General features: G+C 48.5%; 1 protein-coding gene across 6 annotated transcripts in view; it reads left to right on the top strand.

The window, feature by feature from the left end:
- The window catches only part of LOC100118989 (nuclear factor 1 X-type), a 50,690-nt gene that overhangs the window by 1,370 nt on the left and 31,012 nt on the right, over positions 1-18,308 (top strand). For 3 of the 6 annotated variants that reach the window (XM_016985016.3, XM_016985017.3, XM_016985020.3), the window contains exon 2: positions 10,259-10,414. In XM_016985016.3, the coding sequence (XP_016840505.1) occupies positions 10,259-10,414 (156 nt within the window). Of the gene's footprint in view, positions 1-5,057; positions 5,265-7,543; positions 7,986-9,428; positions 10,187-10,258; positions 10,415-18,308 lie in introns of those variants that run through there. The other 3 variants (XM_031928779.2, XM_031928780.1, XM_016985022.3) reach the window with 3 other exon arrangements.

Raw genomic sequence — 18,308 nt, forward strand, 5'->3', positions numbered from 1 at the left:
CACGCACTATAAAAGACAACGAAACTAAACCTACTCGCAATCTCGGCAATCCGCTAGGGCGCAAAACTTCCATCCAACTAGCCTCATCCCCTTGTTCCCGAAATAAAACGACAACGACGACGACGCAGCCGTTAACTTCCACCTCAAAAGCGTCGCGGAAAGTCCTGTCTCTGGGCTGCAACATACACATAGTCCTTTCGCCTTATATACACGATAAAAAGAAAACACGCGGCGGCATAGCGTTTAGGGAAACGGACCGGCAAATTGCTCGCGGATTTTTCCCTCATGTACGAAAATTAAGCAAAAAGGTGGAAGGAGAGGAGAGGGAGGAGATGATGGTAGTAGGTATGTAAAAGCTTGTCACGCGAACCTGTCCGATGCTGCGCCAGTTGAGCCGAGGATTCGTCGGGGGCCGTCATCGGGACCGATTTTTGTTATATCTACTCTACCTATTCTTGCATACTTACTCGAATATGTATGGATCGCTTTTCATTAAAAAACTTTTCGAATAGGCAGCGTGATATGCGCGCGATTTCGCTCGTTTCGGAACTGACGCTCGATTGAGCTCGGGTTTCTCGTTTTTGCTGATAGGAGAAGTTTAACGTGTACTTATAATAGGGTGGATGGAATTTTGGAACGATTTTTCGTGCTTTCGATGTTAACCTGCAGTCGAATCTTCAAAAAATCCGTGATCCCACCAAATTCCATCCAACCCCAAAAATAGCCTGAAAAGCCACCTCCTCTCCAATCCATCAATCTCAACGCGCTGACCGCGGCAGCACCTCCAATCCCAACAAAACTCCGGCACTCCTCTCTAAAATTTGTGCCCTCTGCACCTGTGCTGCTCGAGAAGAGAATCCGGACCTCCTCTCGACTACACATAGAGCGCATCACTGTACGCTACGCTGCAGTCCGTGCCGCGTCAAACCGGAATAGTCCCTAAGCCAGCGGTGGCGGCTTGCATGCACTCGAGACCTTTGAAAGTTCGTCGTCCTCTCCGCAGCGGCCCAGCAAACTTAGAACGGTCATTAGCGCTCGCTTTTGCCTTATATTCCCGCCACCCGATGTTATTCCTCTCGCGCCTCTCTCTCTCTCCCTCTCTCTCTCTCTCTCTCTCTCTCTCTCTCTCTCTCTCTCTCTGTCTCTGTCTCTCTCCTTCTCTCTTCGCGTGTATGTATGTGCCGAGCTATGCACAAGTTGCGGTGGTGCTGAGGGTAACGGCGCAATTCCTATCGGCTCGGGAAGACGATCTTTTTTGAGAGGTTGTGCGAAGGCAATCAGCGGTGTAGTGATGCGCGAGACTGTCAGCCTGTGTGAAAGATTTGCGCGGGCTTGAACACGAGGATGACGATTGTTTGTTTTTATGAATAAAATGACTATTTCGAACTGGAATATTCGCGAGAGAAAAAAATAACAACAGAAAAGCTCTCCGATGCACTCAAAGAAGCACAGCTACTCATCGCGTATCTCTCCGCGGGTAAACCCTCCCTCGCACTACGTACACACTTTCCGGGAGCCGTAAAACTTTTTAAAATCACCAAACCAATCCAGCCGCGCACCGCAAGCTCGTCCTCCTCCGTTCAAAAAAGGCTCTCTGAGAAATCCCGCGCTCGCTCGCGAGATGATAACGTAGAAACGCGAAATAGAGCGTAAGTACACATGTACAGGGGCCCGACCGCGCATCGAAGAGTCGTCGTCGACGTCGAGAAAAGGAGAGGAAAATAGCAGCTACTGCCGATCGATAGCCAAACTCCGTCTGGCTCTGCACACACACACTCACATACGTGTGTATCCTGTGAGAGGACAGCAGAGCAATCTCGGCAAAGCCTGTCTTTTGACCGGCACTGCACACGGCAATAATCTTTTCAGAGCAAGACAGAAACGCTTCTCTTCTTGCCTTTGACGATGCTTCTACGGTTTTATATACGCGATGAATTTCAAAGCGACGAGAGAGGGACACACGCGCCGACTGATTGTTTGTCGATTTGCGCTGCGTCGGTCGGTTCTTCTCTCTTTTTTTTTTGTGCGCGACGAGGAACGATTGCGAGCGATCTGTCTATTCTCTTTTTGTCGGTGTTTACTCGCGCGGGACGCTTTTTTTCATTAGCGAGAGGAGATGGCCGAGGGTATAGAGGCTGGACAATGGGATTTTTTCGCGCGAGGTTTGATATGGAAATCGACGATGATCGCGCGCGGCTATCGGGGTTATGCGTTTTTTTTGTGTGAGGGATATGTAGGTTGGGGTATCAATTGTTTAATTGTATTGTTCTTGATGGATGCTTTTTTTTGAACGAAATGATTTATTGAATTCAGAGTTGGACGTGTATGGCAGGAAATTCAAATTTCTAAAACGACAGCTTACCGCGACAAGAAGTTATTCACAAACTAGTGTCTACTCGTGTAAAACCACAAAGATCACCATAACAGCAGTCCAGCGGATCTCAGCTCCTGCTCATCTAGCCTCATCCATCCCGTCATCCCCTTATCGTCTCGCACGTCATTCCGCGCTCTTCCACTCACATCCGCACACTCTTCCACATTATCTCACCTCTTCTTCTCCTCCTTCTCCTCGGCGTAACTTGACTTCTCTCGTTTCGCGTCGTGTCTCTCCTCGCCTCTTAGCTCTCGCGTTTTCCCTTATATTCCTTTCTCGTATTCTCGCTATCGTCGCTGCAGCTTTCAGACGAGGCGACGCGACGCGGCTGCATAAGCCCGGGAAACACGCTGCGAATTACCGCTGACGGTGTTGCCGCACAGCAGTAGCAGCAGCGAAAATTTGCGCCCCCGCGCGCGACGCGGCGGCTTTGCGCGAGTTTGCGCCTTAACTACTTCATAAATTTGTTATTACTTTAATTAGAGGCCTGATGCTGCTGCTACTGCTGCTGCTGTTGGCGTTTAAAGGCGAGTGGATTGTACAGGCGCTGAAATTTCGCCGGGATTCGCCGTGAGCGCCGGATTGAGAATTTGTTAATTTGCTGCTATTGTTGGGTACTTTTCTACTCTAAAAAAGAGAGGAATCATCATTCTATTCGTTCTCTGATTGGTCGTCGATTGTCCAATAAGATTACGAGATAGAAAACGTGTCATTAAGATAAATCACTTTTAACTGTGAAATATTTTCCGCTATATACATTCCACTTTTCATATTCAAAATCGTACATACTTTCCCTTTCGCAATATTATTCGCTACTTAATTCTCGGTCAATTAGGCACTCCGAAATCCTAACACTAATATCCCCGCGCGGCAGATAACGCTATACAATAAGCTCCGATTCGCAATTCCTCCAAGCAGCATCTTCCCCTAATTCTCCCACCGCATTATCTCTCTCCCTCTCCGAAACTGCATATTCCTACAATCGAGTCTCTCTCTCTCTCTCACACACACACACACACACACATACACACGGCTGAAATTGGTCAGATTACAACACACAGATATAGCCGCGGGAAAAAATAAATTCCTCGACCTCGCACACACAACGATGTTCCGGAGATTTCGGGTTAGCCGGCTCTCGCGCGCGTCATTGCAAAAATCCGCATTTGGGACGACTACGACGACGACGATGGCGCTATGCTCCTTTTCTTGTTGCAGATTTTATTTGGACGCCGTTCAAGAGATGTAAAAGCGTTACCTTGAGCGCTCCTCGCTCTAGCATTGATTTTCGCGGAAGGCACGTAGTAGACGCGCCGGTGAAAAGCCGACGAGATTTCTTTATTTACCGATCGGCCGTTTTGCGCTCCTTTTTTCTCATCCTGCAGCAGTCGCCTTCTATCTCTCTCCCTCGATGTGTGCGCCTGTGTGTTTTGTTTGCTCCTCGAGACACGGAGAATATTTGCTGTTTTTGTTTTCCTAGGCTAGATGCAGCGCGCGCGCGGATATTTGCATATTCTATCGTTATCGTCGCGGGGAATCTTATTCTCCTCGCCGCGCGATGTATAACACTGCGCAGATAGATAGATAGAGAGAAAGGGTAAATATAGAGAGGCGCGCGCGCGATGTGTACCGAGGAAATTCCGGCTGATGAAAAGTGTCCACTCGGCCGATTACGATGAGAATTCAAATATTGTACGGAGTACAATATTTTTAGGAGGTGTGTATAGTTGTAATCCAAAGTGTCTACAGGATGTGATTTGAATTCGTTAGAGGAGCCAGTTGTTTTATCCGGGAGAGGAAGGAGGAGCAGAAGAAGGTGGAGAAGAGATGGAGGAAAAAAGAGAAGGATATAGGAAAGATGCGCGGCGGGCCGAGCGATAGGAGTTCTTGATTTTATTATTCCCCTTGAGAGATTCGAAACGAGGAGAGAATCAGTGAGCGAGTTTCCTCGCACGTTTTCTAACACTATAAAATCATAGGGTTCGTTCCCTGGGGGGAGGGACGATGCGCGCAGCCTTCATTATTGACCGAGAGAAAGAGAGAGAGAAGGGGGGAAGTGGAATTTTATTTACGGAAAGGAGAGACTGATTTTTCTGACGGACAACGTTTCTGCCTCTTTGATTGAAATGCACGTTTCGATGTGACTATACGTCTACCAATAAATCTCCACTTCACCTACTAATTACATGAAATATTGCAATAAGTCCCGCAAACCCGTACCTACCTCAAAAGCTCGCGGTGTGAACTGCCGCGAACAAATCCACGCAAAAGCTCGCGACTCGCCGCGTCATCCGCATATCGCATCGGGCATCATCAGAGAGTGAGAGAGAGAGAGAGAGAGAGAGAGAGAGAGAGAGAGAGAGAGAACGCCCTCGAATCTCGCAGCCCAGCGTATATAGCAAACACCTCCCACCACGTTTCTCCTCGTTATGTATATAGCTCACTCACTCGCTCTCTCAGTCTCGCCGCCGTCGGCTATATGTGTGAGCAGCTCGCGCGCGTTCGAGGGCAGCTCTCTAGTAAGCTAGGACAGAGGCTATTAATAACTGTTTGGGGTGCCTCTGTACCTGCCTCTCCTCTCTCTCTCTCTCTCTCTCTCTCTCTCTCTCTCTCTCTCTCTCTCTCTCTCGCTCTTGCTGCCGTCGCGATGCGCGCGCGATATTCCATCCACCGGCAAGTCGCTCTCTCAGTGTCGTTGCGACGGCTACGAACGTCGTGTCTCCACACACGCGCGCGCGCCCACGTTGGAGCTTTTTTCTTACGCGCTCGAACGAGCTTTTCGCGAGTGTTATATATACGTGTACGAAATTGGGTATGTCGAAGAGTCGTCTCGTGTGTTAATTCGAAAGCTCGCTACACTTGCGGGTGTTTGGTGTGCGACGAGGCTGGAGTGAGTGGGATTAGGTTGTAGCCGCCTCGGGGCTTGTGGAACTCCGTTACACAACGAACTACGCGCTTTTAGGTTATTTTTTTTGTCGGCCTGTGTATACCCGCGACTTTTCGCCGAGCTTTTTGTCGCGGCTGCGCGCTTACGACGCATTTAAAGTTAGAAGCCTGCACCTGTGCAGTCTAAGGCGCGTGCTCTAGGAATAGGCGCGCGAGTGTTTAAAAATACTGAGCTGTTCTAACTGTCCCTTTGCAGCTCTCTCTCTCTCTCTCTCTCTCTCTCTCTCTCTCTCTCTCTCTCTCTCTCTCTCTCTCTCTCTCTCTCTACACTGCGCTGGACCTGTACGCCGAGAACTTTGAAATACCTTGGCGCGTTATTGTGAAATTTCTCGAGAGAACTAGAACAGAGAGCTTGCGTTACGCACGAGTTTATACGTTATGGTTGTTAATGGAGCGGAGTCGATTCGAATAAAAAGTGTCGTTGATCTTTTTAAGCAACTCGCGCTGCGCTACGGCCTCTCGAATACAAACGCCGTGCTTGCGCTTGCTCGGGTAGTTTTTTTTTGTGCGCGGGACAAAAATAAACCGGCCGGATTCCACAGATTGAAGTGCATTCGATTGTTTCTCGAGACCGACTGCGAGGATTACTTTTTTCCTTTGCTAAGCGAAAGGCCGGATTTTGAATTAAATCTTCGTGAAAAATAAGCGATGACGGGGTGAATTTTCTTCGGATTAGTCGCTCTCGGTGAAGGATCATGATGAACGACACAAAGAACATAACACTGTAGCAGCGTTGCTGTTTTGCATTCGGAGGAGCTTTTTTTTTAACTCGATTTCGTTATGTTGAACGGCTTGAAATAAAGTCCCTTGTTTGTTTTATTTTAATGGGTTGTATACGCGTTTCGGGTTATTTTTAAATACATCGCCGGTTCTCGAACTAAATTTATTGCAAATAAAACATGCTTTACGGAGTCACCGTGTCTATGAATCTAGTAACGGCGTTTCCTCGAACAGCATCGTTATCTGTCGTCTCCCGGTAAAATTTCAGTCTTTGCTCGCTCAGTTTCTCTCTCTCTCTCTCTCTCTCTCTCTCTCTCTCTCTCTCTCTCTCTCTCTCTTCCTCAAGAAAAAAGTCGCGCGCTAAAATATGCAGATCCCACAGGTCTAAATTTTACTTTGCGAGTAGAACGTTTCACTTCTCCCCCTTCCCTCACAACCGAAACCATTCTTCTCTCACTCTTTCGGGGTGGGAAATTAAAAGTAAGGCGAAAAACAGACACTCACTCTGCCGGCCCTAATTCAACCCGTAAAAACGGCGGACGCTCGCTTGTTTAAAAGAAATTATCGAGTTTTAAAAGTTCGCGCGCGCTCGCGCGGGCGGGAAAACATTTTCGTTGTTGACTCTAATCGGGGGTAATTACGTAGCGCTCCCTCTTTCGTTGCATGTATATATAGTCAGAGTCGGGCCAACGAGGAAGTAGAGAAGAGGAGCGAGAGAGGGAAAGATGAAGAAGGTCGGCGCAGTGTCTCGAGGACGGCTGCAGCGATTTTCTTTTTTTTCTCGCGGCGTGTTTGAGAGAGCGTTATTTATTCTCGCGATTCTTGATATCGGCGCTGGATGCACGTTAAGGAGCTTTTTGAGATTTACTGTCTTGTTCCATGTAAACGCGTTACCGGTACGTCTCAAAGGGTCGAAGCATCCCGTAAATATTCTTTGCTGAAATTAAAAAGGGACGAAGGAAAGCTTGATCCCAAAGCGAGCTTGAAGAATACCAAATGTCCCGCAGCAAAAACTCATCCTTGACGAAAGAAGCCTCGCGGAGCACAACGACGACTCTCCCTCGTCCGGCAGTCGCGAACTAAGCGCCCCCATTAATCCTGCCCTTCCGTAATTCCTTTTCATCCTTCCATCGCGTCACGAAAAACTCGCGCCATTCTTCAAACCACTCACAAATCAACCCTTGCTGCTCTCTTTCTCTTTCTCACTCGCAAGCACAGAGAGCGAGAAGAGTAATAAGAAGAAAAAGCAGTTCTCGGCGCGCCACTTTTTTCCGTCGCAACGCGCGCGCACCAAAGAGTGAGAGAGAGAGGGCTAACGGTATATAGCAGTTTCCCGAGAATCCGACTCGGCCTCGCTCGAAATAAATGCGCAAGCGGTGGAGTACGCCGAGAGCAACGTGTGTGCAAATGTGTTTTGAGGTGGCGAATTCGTTTTTTTTTTAAATCGAAATACCCGCAAGTGCAGCGTTACTTTATCCACCCGACGGTTTTGACTCTGTACAGAGATCGACGTGAAAAATATTGCGGTGTCTTAATCAGCGAATCTATACACTGACGATAATATATTAAGGGAAAAAAAAGAACAGTTCCTAAGCTCACGATGTGCCGCAAACGTGCCTACTGAAGCATCAGCAGCACGTGGAAGAAAAAACAATAAAAAAGGGCCGGCGAAACTGTGCCAAGTGTGTGCGCGTGTACTCGAGGTGTGTGCCGCTACTGGAAGAAGACAGCGATAAGAGGCGAGAAAGAGGAGAGGATATCAGACAGATGAGGCCGAGAAGTGGGATCGACGTGAGCCGGGGTCGTGGAAGGCTCTGACAAGAATTGCTTGTGTTTGTGCGCGTGAAAGAAGAAGAAGAAGAAGTGAGGCCCCGAATTTATCGAGGCCTCAGACAGGTGCAGGACAGGAAGGAGGCGACCGCACGGGGCTTGCGATTACTCGATGGTTCGTGCAAGTTTCTCGTCGAATGACTAATAAGTGCGAATGAGTAATCAGTTGGTAGAATTCAGGAAAAAGCTCGATTTTTCGCGCGGACGACGCAAAAAGCGAGCAAAGTTTTTCAGAACTTCAGCGAAAAGCTCCGCAAGCACTGCGCGCGCTTTGTTCGAGCGACATTTTTCGGGGAGTGAACACGCGCTCGTTAAATTGCGTTTATGTCAGACAAAGCGAGGATTGAGTTTTTGTTGTGATAAATGATTGCCCCTCATTAGACGAGCTTCGGTTGGAATTTATTTTCGCGCTTCTGATTCGCACGAGATTCGTCAGTCGACCTCTGCAACTATATATACTGCAGATAACCGTTGAATATTATTACCGTAAAAATAATTTAAACGCACAAAGCTGGAGCCATAAAGAACGGAACAAGCGTAATTTGAAAAAGCTCGCGGTAACGGCATTGTTCTTATACGAGATCGGCCGTATAGCAGCGACAAGATAGCGAACAATAAAAAGCCGCACGATTTAAGAGGATCGCATGATATAGAGGGTCGCATAAATATTCCGCGAAAATAGGCAGATATCATAAGAGATATATAGATACAGCCCCTCGCGCTCGCGAGCGACAGTCGGCAGCGAGAAAACGGGTTAAACTTTATATGTAGACTTGACCATTGATAAAAATCGTTTTTCCCTTTACGGCGAAAAGCTCTCGCGGCTTATCGACGTGATGTATAGCGCGAAGATCCATCCTTCGGCTTTTTTCTCGAATTTTTGATATCCAGACGTAGATTTGCGAAATTACGCGCGTTGTTTTGGTTGATTTACGATCTTTGTGTGGGAAGAGCTTTGGTCTTGCATGTAAAAGGACAGATTAATGTTTCATTCTTGAAATAATAATAATTTAGTACCAATAAACACTTTTCTCGATAACAGCCACCAAACCCATCAAATCCACCTTTCAAAAAAATCAAAACACACACAGCGCTGCACTCATAGTCGACAGCTAAAACTCCAAAAATTCTTCTCATCTCAAAAAACAACCCACGTAAACAAATCCACACACGTGCTACACGATTAGACTCGCGCTCGGGCGCGTGTGACAGCTTTCCCCTCCCCTCATCCCTCCTCTCGCTCTCTCTCTCTCTCCTCTCTCTCTCTCTCTCTCTCTCTCTCTCTCTCTCTCTCTCTCTCTCTCTCGCTTGCGATATTACGAAACCGGCTGCGAGCACTTGTGCGCTTCTCGAGTCGTCGTCGTCGTCGTCGTCGTCGTAGTCGGCTCCACTCGAAATAGCAGAGTCAGGCTCGCTTGCTCGCCGGATATTTCCGTATTCGAGTGCGCGCGGAGACGATCGAGCAGATAGATTTCGTCGGCCTTTTTTCCCCCGAGCCGCTGCTGCTGCTGCTGCAGCGCCGCTGCAGATCGATATCGCGAGTGTCTGCGCCGGAAGCAACGGCACCCCGGACTTGATTCATGCTGCCGGCTTGCTTTTTCGCGAGGGGTGCGCGCTCATTTCGAGGGTCAAGAGCGAGATTTTTGAAATTTTTTTTCAATCTGATGCGCCGTTGATCATGAGACGCGTCGTAAATCACGAGGGGGTTTGAGGTATTGAGGTGAGATATTTGAGGAGGGACGATTGAGAGGTGCAAAGGAGCTTTTAGTACGGTGGGATAAGAAAGCGTTAGTTTGATTTTGACTAATTGATCGGCTGACTAATTGTTTTGGCAGCTTTTTTAACGGACGTGTCGAAGTGATACACGCGCGTGATTAATGAGTATGATTTGAATTCCTCACTCGTAAGAGGAAAAACACCACTGCAAGCTCCGCGTGACCAGACCAATCAGCACGTACTACCCGCGGAAACAACCTTATTCATCGTCCGAAACAAGGCAATCGGCAAAATGGACATTCTTTCTTCCTCCGGCGAGTAGTCGCGCCTTTTTAATTCCAGTGTCATTTTTTCCACTGTCTATTTAAAAAAAAATCTGGAAGATACCACCACCTAGCACGTGCGCGGCGGCAACGTACTAAACGTTTTCGCCCTCTCTCCCTCTCGCTTACAGTTTTCCTTTTCTCGCTCGAATCTAAAAAAGAGCGCACATAGTCCCGACGACGACGCGGACGACGGGGCGGCATTGTTCGGCAGTTCTCGCGAAATGAGCGGAAGAGAGAATGTGTTAATGGCGGAGCTGGAAAATGAAGTGGACGAGTATATAGTATCGTTCGTTCTGCCCCTTTTTCTTTCTCGTTTTTCATAACGATTTTTTTCCCGTCTTTCCAGGATGAGTTCCATCCGTTCATTGAGGCTCTCCTACCATTCGTGAAGTCTTTCTCGTACACGTGGTTCAACCTACAGGCAGCGAAGAGGCGCTACTACAAGAAGCACGAGAAGCGGATGAGCCTCGAAGAGGAACGCCAGTGCAAGGAGGAACTCCAGGTACGGAATTTTTCCAAATTATTCTCTATATCTGTACTTAGTTAAATATTAACACGCGCGCGGTCGATCTCGTTAAGCCGTCAGGATCAGCGACGGGGTAGTATATATGGCTAATCGAAAATCGATTACAATTAATTATCCCGATGGAGATCGCTCTGTTTTATCAGTCGTCGCGCTCGTTCTCTCGCTCGCTCGCTCGGCCCCTCTTTCCCGCTGAATATTTATGTAACAGGTTCGGCTCTGGCCATTTGCGAAATTGACGCGTCGCTTCGATTTTAACTCGTCGAGCGGATTTTCCGACAGTGGAAAAAAGCTCGCCACGCCGGTGTATATGTACTGCAGCGCGGTGAAGAAAACAAAAATCGATCGCAACGTTCGATGCTGCAGCTGCATGAGCGCGCTGCGGCGAGCGCAAGAGAGAAATTTCGATCTTAAGAGCAAAAAATAATGAGGTTCGAAACTATTTTTGGCGCTAAACGACCTCGTGACGTCCTATCGCGCCTCGACAGTGGTTCTCGTTCTGATTTAAGCTCGCGAGAGAGAAAGAGAGAGAGAGAGAGAGAGAGAGAGAGAGAGAGCGAGTCGCCGCCGCTCGCTGCTCTGCTATATACGCAAGCTTCCCGAACGCGCGAAGATCCATCAGCTGTCCTATTAACGCCGGCCATTAAGCTGCTCGCCGCGTGTTTTTTTAGAACCGATTAATGAGCTCTGGCTTATTCGGGAAAGCGCGCGGTGAAAGAGCATGACTTGTTGAGGCGCGATTTTGATTACGTATAGCTTGATGTACCTTAAACGATTGTTCACGTCTTCGTTATGTATTTTTTCCACCTCGAAACAGGCACTCGTTGTGGATTCAATACGACAAAGCTCGAATCAAATCACCCGACCAACAAAAGGTCCCCCACTTCCCCTTTCCCAGCACATCCCTCGATCCCACGTATACCAGTATAGAATAAGAATCCACCTTAGTTATGCAGACAAGTGCCTACGTCGACCCGTTCAATCGACGAGAAGAGCCGAAAAAGGAAGAAAATTTCCTACACTGCAAGGAAGAAGTCATTGACTTCCGGTCGCGAATGCGCTACAATTTTTCCATCCCCCGCAGACGCGTCTCCTCCCCCCCTACACTCCACACCGCAATTCGCATTATATATACTCTCTACGTCTCTCTCTCTGGCTCTCGCCGTTGGTCGATCAATATTTTAATCCCGCGATGCTGCAGTTATTTAGCGGATGGACATCGAGCTGCACTCGCGCGCGCGAAAAAAAGGCCCGGAATCGATACGCGTGTGTGCGTATTTGTGTGAATTTCGCTCGGAGGGAGAGATTTTCTTCTTTATTTATTTATTTATTTTTTTTTTGATCGATGGAAACCGATTTTTTTCGACTACGTTCTCGCTTTCATCTTTATCTGATTTACCGGGGCCTCGTACGAAGCGCGGCTCTGAGCTTTATCGGAAAACCGTTTATATTCGCGACGAGAAAGGGAGAGAGAGAGAGAGAGAGAGAGAGAGAGAGAGAGAGAGAGAGAGAGAGAGAGTGAGAGAGAGTGGGAGTGATGATTTAGAGATTAGGGCGGATAATTTATATCCGGCTGGCCGACGATGTTTGAGCTTTTGAATTTTTTATTGGGCCTGGATTTCATTTTCATGCAAAGCTCGCGAGTTGAAGGTTTAGGGCCCTTTTTGGATTTTGAAGGGCTATACTTTGAGGGGGTAGGATTTAGTTACGAACGTATATTTTTGAATTTAGAGGACCGTACTCTGCGCTGTTGCTTAAAATTATATAACGTGTACAAAATTAAACGCAAAATTACGTAATGTTGTGTGTGTATTGCATTTGCTCAAGCGCTGTATTTTCCATTAAATTCCAATTATTCCTTTACACCAATACGATTTAAATTTACTACACGAATTTCAAAAAGCAATGAACCACCAAAATAATTTTCAAATCACCCTTCAAACATCTGAAAATCCCGATTTTTGATCCTGCGACCGCGTTTTATTTTTCAAACTTTTCCACCCCTTCGACCTCTATTTTTATCCGCGCGCTCGGCGATTTCCTCCTGTTTCTCGATCGCTTCGCGCGCGTGACTCTGGGAAGCTATGAAATTTGTCAATCGTCGCATCCGAGAGCCGGAACCGTCTGTCCTCCAGTCGATCATGCGATTTGCCAGCCCAGCCAGGGGGGAATGAGAGCGAGAAATGCGGAAGGCGTATTTTGCGTACGCGTCGAATTTTTTCTCGTTTTGTTACGATTTTTCGCGACAGATGCGCGTACGCGAAGTAATATCCATCGGCTTTTTTTACCCATCGCACAAAATAGCTTCCGCGTGTACACAAAGAGAAAAAGGTTACCGTAACGATTGTCTCTGAAATCCATTAGCCGTGAATAAAGCCGTAAGTCAGTCGGAAATTTCGCAGTCGCGCATCTTGCAGCAGCGCGAATTTGGCATCGCCGATGAAAAATTGATTTTCCCTCTTTTCTTCTCTCGCAACACACGCGCGGCGATGGAAAGTTTGCGAAATTTGCATAAAGAACGCCGCAGTATGTGTAATACGTATCAACAGCTGCGTAATCTTCGCGGTACAACTTTATATGCTTGCCTTCGTTTTTCTCTCTCGAGCAGAATGTGTCCGCGCAACTTTCTCGCTATGTGTTCTCCGCCGAGAAGGAATCGTCGAGTGATTTTCAAAACTTTTCTCCATAGAGCATACGCGAGCTTTATGGACGAGCGAAAGCGAGCTTTTATTTTTCAAAATATTATTCTCCCATATGCACGTGCAATACTTATGTCCGCCGACTTTCCATTTGGATAGATTTTGACTTAATTTGTACGTTGCAGCAACTGTAGCATTATCATCTTCAAGTCCGAGCAGCCGCGTATAAACTCCAATTCAGTTAACCGGAATGGTCCCGACTAAATTTCGAAAATACAAACTAAGACCGTCGTGTATGCCGCTCGTTAACACATAGCCTAAGAGCAGCGACAGTAGAGACCCCCAAACAACCCCAAAAACACATCCGAGAGTAGTAGAGCAAGTGAGAGGAAGAGGAAGAAAGCTCCGCGCGCCACACGACAGAAGAACGAGTTATAGTGTAAAATCAGCATTTCTCTCTCTCTCTCTCTCTCTCTCTCTCTCTCTCTCTCTCTCTCTCTCTCTCTCTCTCTCTAGGGTAGAGAGAAAACGTGCTTCGCTGCAGAGGCCGAAATTTTCGTCCTCGTCGTCGCCGTCGGCGGTCGTTCCCTTAATTTCAAGACAGGCCGTGCGGATGATATCGACTACTTTAATTCCGGCGCACGAGGACGTGTGGAGCCCAGTAGTACTATAGTAGTGGTGGTGCAGTGGTAGTAGTCGTCGTTCAGCGCGCGCGCGAGAGGGAGAAATTGCAGGAACACACCCGGCGAAGAAAAATAGACGAGAGGACGATGCCACCGCCGACGCTGCTCGGCTTGTTCTTGTTAGTTTTTTCTTCGGGTTTTCGACGAATGCATAGACAAAAGTGAAATCATCGCGTTTTATGAATGTCTGCGATAAGAGGGATTTCGAAGCAACGCGCGAAGCTCCAAAAGCGTCTGTTTGATTTTTATAGACGCAGCGGACTTTAAAACATTTCGGCAATCCCGTCTGGGTGAAAAAGGAGGGAAAACCGTGGCAGACGCGTAGGTGGTATAGCCAGTGGTCCGCAAGGGATTAGCAAAGTTACGACGGCTGTACGCGGGGATGTACAGTACAGAGTCTCCGCGTTGAATGCGTAGATAAGCAAATTCGAGCTTAATAAACACGTGGTATTACTGGCGCAACTTTGTTAATTCCGCGAGGAGGAGGGGGTGGAAAAAAGGATGAAGAAGTAAACGGAAAAATTGTCGGCCTCGTCATCCCGCGAATCCCGAATAAGTTTTTAATTAAATGTTTAATTAAATGGCGGTAGTTAGCGGCCGGCTGTTTTAAAGGAAAGAAAGCGCGCGCGGTATAGGTGTACTATGTGTCGTTGAAAACTCACGCACGCGCGGGCGTGAAAGTTGTCTGAAGAATTCGCACGTTTTGTGTTCGGTCTAATTATTCAAATTATTTTAATCCTTTCATTTCCTCGAGTCGTCTTGGGAGAAATTCGGATGGAGCGAGCGTACTATATAGTTTGCGATATTGGAATTTTCACCTGATTTCGCGACGTTCTCCCCTCGGTCAATGTTATAGCATCGGATTCTGAGAATTACTGCAGAAGCTCGCGATGATTTCAAAAAATCAAAAACCAACTTCAAAAAGCGCATAACGACCTGAAATTCCAAGCACTCTTTCTAATCATGAGCCATTACCCCCGCAATTATCATGACGAATGGCCGCGCAACAAAATTTCGCATATCCTCTCTTCCCTCTCCTCATCAGACAGTATAGCGGCAGCGGCAGCAGCCGGCTATCTCTTTCTCTATTTGCGTACAAAGTATATTCACGTGCTCTCTAGCCCACCGACTCCGCATAGCGCGCGCAAAAACATCCACACACACAGACAGACGGCCACACACACTCGGCCTCTCTCTCTCTCTCTCTCTCTCTCTCTCTCTCTCTCTCTCTCTCCCGAGTACTGCTGCATAGGTCAGTCCGTCTCTGTCTACCCTCTCTCTCTCCCTCGCTCTACAGCGCTATACACACTACTCCCTTCCTCGGCATCGGCGCGCAGAGTTACAGCTCTGCTGGCGCGCTTACACACACAGAGACAGTAGTGCGCCGCCAGACACGTCGCGGTACATACATACAGAGCCGAACGCCGGCGTCGCGACGTCGGAGGCTGCGGCTACGCGGCGCCTGCCTACGAGCGCGCGCGCGACCACCATCTATAATCTCTATGCGGATATCGATTTTGAGCTGCTGCAGCAGCAGCAGCAACGCCGCCCCTGTATTTCCTAAATTTATGCAAACTAGCAGAGAGAGAGAGAGAGAGAGAGAGAGAGAGAGAGAGAGAGAGAGAGAGAGAGAGAGAGAAGCGCTCGCTTTTGCCACTGTACGACGTTGCTGCTGCTGCTGCTGCGCCGCGTAGTCGCCGGCCCCATTCATCTAACGAGCGATAGCGAGAGTAGAGCGGCTGAGGCGATAGTGCGGAGCTTGTATAGCCTCGCGGTGCATACTGCTTCTTCCGAGGGTGCTTTGCTGACGTGCCCCGATCGGCTCTGATCGGTTGCTTTCGACGCGGAAAATGCTTGGGTGTCACCTGCACTCGAGAGCGATCGTATTTAAAGTTCGGAGAGAGTCTATCGCCCCCCCCCCTTTCGAGAAGTGGCAAAAACTCTCTCGGCGCATCGGAACAAATTGCCGCGCTCAACATTTAATTCGCACAACAGCCCGCAGTCCTCCACCGTTGAACAAGACTCTCCTCCTCCACTCCGACTAAGACTATTACTCCCCTCGTTTAAAAAAAAAGAAGCTGGCGAGGACTGCAGCGCAAAAAACTCTACACACACACGTGCAGCAACGAAGTCGACCCTTAAATTACGTTTTTCTCTCTCACTCGTCGTTTTCCTCGCTTTCATTTTGTGCTGCCTCGTCGGTCCGCAGAATAGCGGCGGCGCAGCTCTCCGTCCCGTCGAGAAAACGTTTCTCCATGAAAGTGCGCGAGGGATTATCGAGTTTCTCTCGCCGGCCGCTACGTGTTTTGATTCACGATGCACTGTTGCCGTTGCTCCTTTTTCTCCGCGCGCTTCTTTTTTTTGCTCGTCCGCGCGCGCGGTAACGTGTCTGCCGCCGCTGCCGCTCATGTTGTCGGAGGATAGCTGCTGCTCCGCAGTGTGCGCGGGTAGGAAAACACATTCGCTCGCATGGCTGAGTTGGGTATTAAGACGGTGCCCGCGAATGAGCGGAAAAGTTTTTAACTAACTTTTTTTGGGGAGAGGAGTTTTGCAACTCGCGATGCTCGGTGACGTTTGGGATTGTGTCGGTCTTCATGCGATAGCGTCCTGAAAAGCTTCGCAAAGCGAATCATCATGCACGACCAGTGTATAGGGTATATTAATAAGGAAAGGCTCAACTGCGCTCCGCTGACAGCAAACTTTTCTAATCCGCATTCGTCGACTCTGCTCCCGACTCTCGCTCTCCTCTCAACGACAGCATAAGATACGTGGAAGGGGGCAAGTAGCTAGCAGGATAGAGGCGGTCTCGGGTCAAAGGGCATAATTCATCGGCCGCGATTCCGAGGCATCGGCATTCCAAAGCAAACACGGCGATGGTGAGGGAGGGAGAATCAGGCTATACGAGCGCCGCAGACGGTTCAATCTCTGCATCATGCAAAATTGCTGCAGGGATCGGATCGCTCTCGCGTTCGTTCGGTATGTAGCTTGCGCGAGGGAGATAGATAGATAGATAGATAGAGAGAGAGAGAGAGAGAGAGAGAGAGAGAGAGAGAGAGAGAGAGGGTGAGAGGGAGAACTTGATATTTATTTTGCAGCGAGAATTATCTATCGATTTACGGAACGCGGGCGCGCGCGCGCATCAGGGTTTATCGTTTGATGGATCTCTGCGTGTGCTTGCTCTACTGGTTTGTTTGGGCCGATTCCCGTTGTACGGTATGGAACACGCGTTTAATTCGTTCGATCCCTTCTCTTGAAGCTGATGACAATATTGCAGCTCTACACTCTTTGTTTTGAATTCAAAGAATTCGTATTGGATATTTAGCTATATCAAACCGTTGGAACGCGTAGATCACCAAGTAGTACAACGCGCAAACGGTCAGCCCACACCAAAGCCCGATCTCCAGCTCCTCTCCCCTCTGAAACTATATAGCTGCTGCAGCGCATCGCTCGAAAAGAAGAGGAGCAGCGCGTCGAGTGGCAAAAACAAAAACACCGCATACGCGAGTATACACATAGCGTCGGCGCAATGGCTTATACATGTATATGAGTAGAGACGGCGTCTCCCGCAGCCTCGTTTCCTTTCCGCCTCGGCGCGAGCGCAGCGGAAATGACGGAATGCGCATTCATATCTCTCTCACTCTCTCTCTCTCTCTCTCTCTTGCTCTCTCTTGCCCCCATCGAGGCCATAAAGAGTACCGAAAAATAAGGGTACATCCGCAGTACGAGCTGCTCCGCGCCTCTCTCCACCTTTTGCTTCTTCGCAAGATGAAAAGCGCTGCTGTTATGTGTCTCCGCGCGCGGCTCTCTATATAGCGAGAGGATGTATTTTTTCGTAGGCGGCGCTGGAAAATTCGGGGGAGGACGGCTCTACGCTTTGCGGAAGGATACACGAGGACGAGGCTGTTTTGCTTCCGGATGAGTTATGAACCGTCGCTGTGTTTGCGTACGCGCGTTAGTCGATTGAGCGGTGCGTGTAAAATAAAGACGACTATTTCACTGTAGCTAGGCGAAAAATAAAAATTTTGTAGAATTCGAGGGGCCAGTTCGCAAGCATAGTCGAGAAGAGGAAGAAGCTCTCTTTTATCCTCCTTCCATACTCTCCTTTCTCGTCGCTAAGCGAACGGCAATATTTACAGCGCATGCAGCCGGCGGAATTGCCTATAAAGAAATCCGTTCGAGTCGAGCTTTGTTCGCGTCATAACGTAGTGTGTGCATAACGCACATTGCCGAGGACTATATGCACACTCGGGAGCTTTGCCAAATTAATAAATATGTCTCGCAGACTATCCGGCCGCCTCTCGCTCTCCTCTTGAGATTCTCTCATCTCCAGAGGGGGATGAGCTGCCGTAAATTTCGGATTGACACCCCGGCCGCCGGCGTATTAATGCGTGAGCTGTTATCTTCTCTTCTCTCCTCCTCTTCTTCTTCTTTTTCTTCGCGGGGATGATGTGATACATCGCGAGATGACCCGCTGAATTATTTCCGAGGGACGTATTGTAGTCCTGCGTATTGTGTTCGAGCTTGAAGGGGCGGAGAGCTTTGTGAAAGCTT

The sequence above is a fragment of the Nasonia vitripennis genome, chromosome 4 (genome assembly GCF_009193385.2).
Source record: "Nasonia vitripennis strain AsymCx chromosome 4, Nvit_psr_1.1, whole genome shotgun sequence".
Lineage (NCBI taxonomy): Eukaryota > Metazoa > Arthropoda > Insecta > Hymenoptera > Pteromalidae > Nasonia > Nasonia vitripennis.